Source organism: Lampris incognitus, chromosome 9 (genome assembly GCF_029633865.1).
Source record: "Lampris incognitus isolate fLamInc1 chromosome 9, fLamInc1.hap2, whole genome shotgun sequence".
In the NCBI taxonomy this organism is placed as follows: domain Eukaryota; kingdom Metazoa; phylum Chordata; class Actinopteri; order Lampriformes; family Lampridae; genus Lampris; species Lampris incognitus.
Genome location: NC_079219.1, coordinates 49,496,064 through 49,502,460, shown reverse-complemented (window position 1 = coordinate 49,502,460; position 6,397 = coordinate 49,496,064). Strand labels below are relative to the sequence as shown.

The 6,397-nt window shown below is 43.3% G+C and overlaps 1 protein-coding gene across 1 annotated transcript in view; it reads right to left on the bottom strand.

Moving 5' to 3' along the window:
• Nucleotides 1–743: 743 nt before the first annotated feature.
• Nucleotides 744–6,397, bottom strand: part of nr2f5 (nuclear receptor subfamily 2, group F, member 5) — a 29,836-nt gene continuing 24,182 nt past the window's right edge. Inside the window, exon 4 of the mRNA XM_056285695.1 lies at nucleotides 744–3,541. Coding sequence (XP_056141670.1) covers nucleotides 3,222–3,541 — 320 coding nt within the window. The 3' untranslated portion in view covers nucleotides 744–3,221. The remainder of the gene's footprint in view (nucleotides 3,542–6,397) is intronic.

Here is a 6,397-nt window from a genome sequence, read left to right as displayed (position 1 = left end):
ACCAACAATGTTCTGATGAGGAGGTCAGAGGGCGTGTTTACCCTCTATCATTCGCCGTCCAACAGGAGGCCCGGGGTGAACTCCACCGTCAGCCGGGGAACCCCAACACACACACTGATGGATCGATCGGAATTATTGATCTGCCTTTCTGCATTATCATATCAAACTGCTCTTAGGAAAACACACACACACACACACACACACACACACACACACACACACACACACACACACACACACACACACACAGATGGAGAGGCACAGCACACGGCAAAACATTTGCTCATTTAGGCTTCAGGTTGGATTTAGTGTAACGTTTGCATTCATAAGTTCATCCCTTGCATTGTTTTGCACAACACCTTTTCCGTTTCGGTTATGATTCAGAAAAATGAAGAAAGTGTAAATGTGAATGGGTATGATCTAGACCCTGGTCCAAACCCAACTAGGGTCCAAATAGGTGTCTAGTATAATAAACCAGTGACAGCTACACTGGTTGTGTCTGACTGCAGAAAATTATTAACCGTCTAATCCAATCTAAATAACCAGCTTTTTGCAGAACAGGGAAAAGGTAATGAAGGTGTTTAAAGTATATATATATATATATATATATATATATATATATATATATATATATATATATATATATATTTCTATTTTATTGGCAAAATGTTCTTTTGTTTAAAAATCACCCAAAAGACAATCAATTCAATATGATATACTTGGAAAACGTAACTGTGACGAAAACAGGTTTTTATTTCAATCAACGGATTCATATTTCCAAACAAAAATAGAGGAGAAAAACAAACTCTTATAGAAATATTCTGTGGAGAAATTTACAGCTCTCAAAAGGTCCCAGATGGCTTTTCAAATACCAATGCTTGTTGAAATTACCACAGTGCCACGTTGGAAATGTGAGATGGGTTGTAAAACAAACTCGTTTCGCTGCTACCAAAAAAAAACAAAAACAAACAAACAAAAAAAACACTTAATACTAAACTATGTCACAATCAAAAGTCCAACCAGGATAATATTGTAAAGTGAAATGAGGTTTTAAGAGGTTAGCGATACATCATAATGTCCCATTGAATGACTTGTAAAAGTTGAGGTGGCATCCTGACGTGACTTCACCGGGACAGGAAAGGAACCCGCTCAGAACAGGAAGTTGATAATTACTTATGAAAAGTCTTCGTTTTTTCAACACTTATTCTTCGATTCACTGATTGGTTATCGGTTCTCAGTATATTCACGTCTCTACTGTTTCCCATCATGACCCTCGGTGTGAAAATCCTCCTTAATTGTATTTATTTATTAATTATTTTTGTCCCCTTTTCTCCCCAGTTGTATCCGGCTAATTACCCCACTCTGCCGAGCCGTCCCGGTCGCTGCTCCACCCTCTCTGCCGATCCGGGGAGGGCTGCAGACTACCACATGCCTCCTCCCATACATGTGGAGTCACCAGCCGCTTCTTTTCACCTGACACTGAGGAGTTTCACCAGGGGGACGTAGCGCGTGGGAGGATCACGCTACTCCCCCCAGTTACCCGACCGACAGACCGACCAGAGGAGGCGCTAGTGCAGCGACCAGGACACATACCCACATCCGGCTTCCCACCCGCAGACACGGCCAATTGTGTCTGCAGGGACGCCCGACCAGGCCGGAGGTAACACGGGGATTCGAACCGGCGATCCCCGTGTTGGTAAGCAACGGAATAGACCGCCACGCCACCCGGACGCCCCCAAAACCCCCCTTGATTTTTAAGCGTGTGTGTTCTGTTCCTGTCGTGAAGTGACGTCAGGAGGATCGGATACCTGTCATAACAGGCGACAACAGATTATGGCACAGTCATAACATGAACGTTCAATGATAAAATCTTTGTTCTAAGGCAACTACAGCTAATCTTACAAAAAGTTCCCTAGGTCCAAATTGTCCAGTATTCGGTCAGCAGCGGTTGTCCACTGTCGTAAGTGACTGACAATCATGATTGCGAAAACAAAAATGAACATGTTGTGTCACTCCTATCTGAGAGCTTTACGTAGGATTTATGAAGAGTGACTTCAATACTGTGAAACGGTAAACTTCCCAAAGACCTGCTTGTGACCCTATAAGAGCAAAGCTATAGAGAATGGCAGAGCAGTAGCAGGAGTCTACCGGTGCTGTGGTCTGGATGGAGTGGATCGGATATAGATTCTGTCTAGTTTTACAATGCAAGTGCCTAAAAGCTTTTATTGATTTCTACAAAGTCCCACTCCCCCTGAGTCCTAAATAGAAAATAAAAAAGTCAAATTATAGTCAAACCAAAATTTTTTTTTGTTTTTGTTTTTTTAATCAACAACTCTACCGCAAAAAATAATCCCAACACAACGCGTTTTTCAGCTTTGGCACAGGCGGTTTTGTAAGTGTAAATATTTCCCATCGGTGAGAGAGGTTTGTCTTTTTTTCTTCTTTTTTTTTCTTTTTTGTCCTTGTTCTAAAAATGTCCGTCTGTTCCCCCAGCCCCTGAACCTGAGCTTTTGCCCCCTGAATCCCCGATACACTATGAATGCCTATGAGTCAATGATATACATATGGACACAATCATGAGAAATTCTCTCATTATAAACAGTGCTAATACACACACACAATAAACATGTCCTCTGCAAAAGTACAAGGATATTTTGGCATCTGTCTTTCTTTTCTTTTTTTTTAATGGCTTCTGGTTTTTTTCTTCAAAATGCAAACTGGGAGATAGACTACAGGCCGTGATCTGTTGGTTGTTGAATTCTGCCAGCAGAGCCCTTGCTAAAAAAGTCACCATACGTTTGCTCGAGCGACAGCAGAGCGAACGTTCGATCTACCACTGCTACCATTGCTTGGGGCTTTGAGACTGGCGTCTTCGCGGAGTCACATAGACCGACGGTGAAATGCACAAAAACCCCGTTCAACCGTCCGGTCCGTCTCACACCACATCTCTAACCAAAACTCTGACATCATCTTAAGGGACAATGGGCCGCCAAACTCTCTTGAGTCGGCGCCAAAGTCCCTGGGGGAGGTGAAGGATCGTCCGGCTTGAAGTATAGTAAGGTCAGCTGGTCGAGTCAGCGTTTTTTTTTTTTTGGCTCAACGTTGAGGAGGATGCTTTGATAAGTTGAAGACAAGAAACAAAGGGGGAAGGAGGAAAGGGTGGATGGATAATCGGACGGACATTCAGCCTGAATTTCTCTCCAAATTTCGTCTCTGCAGCCTCAGGGTCCGTTCTCGTTGTAATGGAGGGAAATGGGCCGGTCGCGCTGCACTGCGGGCATGTAGGGCCAATTGTAGCTGGAGCCTGACAGCAGCATGTCCCGCAGCAGCGTTTCAATGGGCGTCTTGCCGACCAGACGCACGAAAAACAGCTGCTCGATGACCGGCGAGGAGACGATCCGCAGCGAGGGTAGACGGAGGAGGAGCCGTCCAAAGCGGTTGGGCTGGCTGGGGTACTGGTTCCTCACGTACTCCTCCAAGGCGCACTGGGACTTCTCCTGGATGCTCTCCACGTGAGCAACATCTGACAGCCCCATGGCATCTGGAGGAAGACGGACAGGACAGTGAGTGTACATGACAAAACCAACTCCATACAGGAAAGAGTGTCAGAGGATTCTTCATTGTTGATTGGAAATGAGTGGAGGTGAAGGTAACAAAGAAAAGAAAAGGCAAAGCGACTACGATGAGTATTTTCACTGATTAATATCAGCTTGAATACATCTATAAAGGGTGTGAACCCTACCACAGCTTTCAGGGGAGCTCACTTTTTGTGTTCTCTTATGGTCTCAAACTGACCATAATAAGAGAAGAAATTCTTCTCTTATGGTCAGTTTGTTACTGCTCCACCACGTTTGGATGGTGATGGCAGCAATTGCATAGGTTGAGCTCCATAATGAATGAGTTATGAATCACTCCCATTAGTTTTTTTTTTTTTTTTTGTCCAGATGGGTTGATTTGGTTGAGTTGACTGAGACAGACATCACGGACACTGAACTTTCATTTTCTATGACTAGTATAAATAAGCGGGTAAAAGTTCTCAACTTCATCTTACCCCTTTTGAATATGATCGGTATGATCAGTGCCGATGAGTTTATTTATTTGATTTAATTGCTTATATGTTTTCTTTAACATGTTCAATAAATTGATTAATGGATTGATTAAACTCAGAGTTTTAATTCATGAATGCACGTACAACACAATTTGCCTGGAGCCATTAGCAGGCAGGAGAACTTGCACCCTGAGGCCATTTCAATTGGGGGGGGGGGGACTTTAACAACTGTAACCTGAAATCAGCGCTAGCAAATTTTTACCAACATGTCACCTGCCAAACCAGAGGCAGTAAAACTCTAGACCACTGTTACTCCATAGTCAAGGCAGCTTGCAGGTCACTTTGGAAAATCCGACCATCTGTCAGTGCTCTTGCTTCCTGCCTAAAAGCAGAAAGTGAAGCGCGTGTAGCCCACTGTGAGGGCAGTGCAGTGCTGGACTACAGAACACGAATCCAAACTTAAGGGAAGTTTTGAATCCACAGACTGGCCAATCTTCAAGGATTCTGCCTCGAGTTTGGATGGGTATGCTGAATCAGTCACTTGCTTTGTTAGATTCTGTCTGGATAACTATAACTGGACTATTTGCTCCTACCCCAACCAGAAACGGTACAGCGACATTCGCCTGAGGTTGAGGGAGCTTAACACTGCTTTTAAAGTGGGGGACAAGGAACGCTACAAAAAAATCCAGGTATGACAAACTGGAAAATGGCTGCAGTGGTTGTGACTCGCGCCGCATGTTGAGGGGGCTGCAGGTGATTACGGACTATAAATCTAAACCCAGTGTAGCTATCAACACCTCTACCTCTCTCCCGAATGAGTTTAATAACTTTTATGCCCGCTTTGAAGCCTCCAACTTGGACCTAGTGACAGCAGCACAGTGCCCACCTGAAGAAGATGATCTACAGGTGACAGAGGTTGATGTGGGTAAAACTTTTACAAAAGTTAAGGCTCACAAAGCTGCTGGCCCAGATGGCATCCCTTCCCATTTCCTCAAGGCATGTTACACTCAGCTATCTCAGGTTTTTACTGACATTTTTAACATGTCCCTGTCATTGTGGGTGGTTCCACTGTTTTAAGAAAACCACCATTGTCCTTGTACCTGAGAAAACACCCATCCCTTGCCTTAATGATTACCGACCTGCTGCCTAGACCTGTTATTATGAAGTGCATGGAAAGATTGGTTGTATAATATATAAAATGTAACACTCCTGTTACCCTTGACCCATTACAGTTTGCCTACTGTTCCAATAGATCTGCTGAGGATGCTATCTCCCTTGCTCTGCATACTGCTTTAGGACACCGTGAAAGAAAAATACCTATGCCAGAATATTGTTTATTGATTACAGTTCTGCTTTTAATACAATTGTACTATCCAAACTGGTTTTGAAGCTCAGAGGTCTTGGTCTGGGCAATTCTATCTGTAACTGGCTATTTGATTATCCAACAGGAAGGCCCCAGACTGTGAGACTAGGTAAAACATACTCTTTTACATTAGTTCTTAGGACCGGTGCACCTCAGGGCTGCTGTCTCAGTCCCCTATCATATAGTCTGTTTACATACAACTGTGTTGCCAAATATGACAACAGTAGCATTATCAAATTCGCCGATGACACCACATTGAGTGGACTTATAAGCGACAGTAATGAGACGACCTGTTGGAGGGACATGGAAGATTTAACCATATGGTGCCATGATAACAACCTCTCTCTATATGTCAGTAAGACGGAATAACTGTTGACTTTAGAAAGATCAGAGGAAATCACATTCCTATTTCCATCAGTGGGTCATCTGTTGAAATTGTGGACAATTTCACATTTCTTGGTTTACAAATCAGACACCCTCACATGGTCTCTCAACACCAATCGCATCAAGATGGGACAGCAGAGACTGTATTTTCTGAGGCGTCTGAAGAGTTTTGGTATGAGTACTAAAACTTATAAACTTTTATCGTAGTACCATGGAGAGTGTATTGACAGGCTGTATTACAGTATGGTTTGGCAACCTGACTGCTCAGGACTGCAGACTGCTTCAAAGGACTGTAAAGACAACAGCAAAAATCATTGACACGGAACTACCACAACTTCATAATATTTACACCACTCGCTGCAAAAGGAAAGCTCAAAACGTCATTAAGGACACCAGCCACCCCGCTCATGTTCTGTTCTTGCTCCTTCCATCTAAAAAAACTTTACTGGAGCAACAAATCACACACCCCACATGTGTAATTTGATAGTGTGTCCTTGTGTTAAGGCAGAGGGAGCCAGAGCATAAGAATTTCATTGTATTCCAATACACATAACAATAAAATTGAACTTGAACTACTGATATAGAAAACAAAATGGAAATGC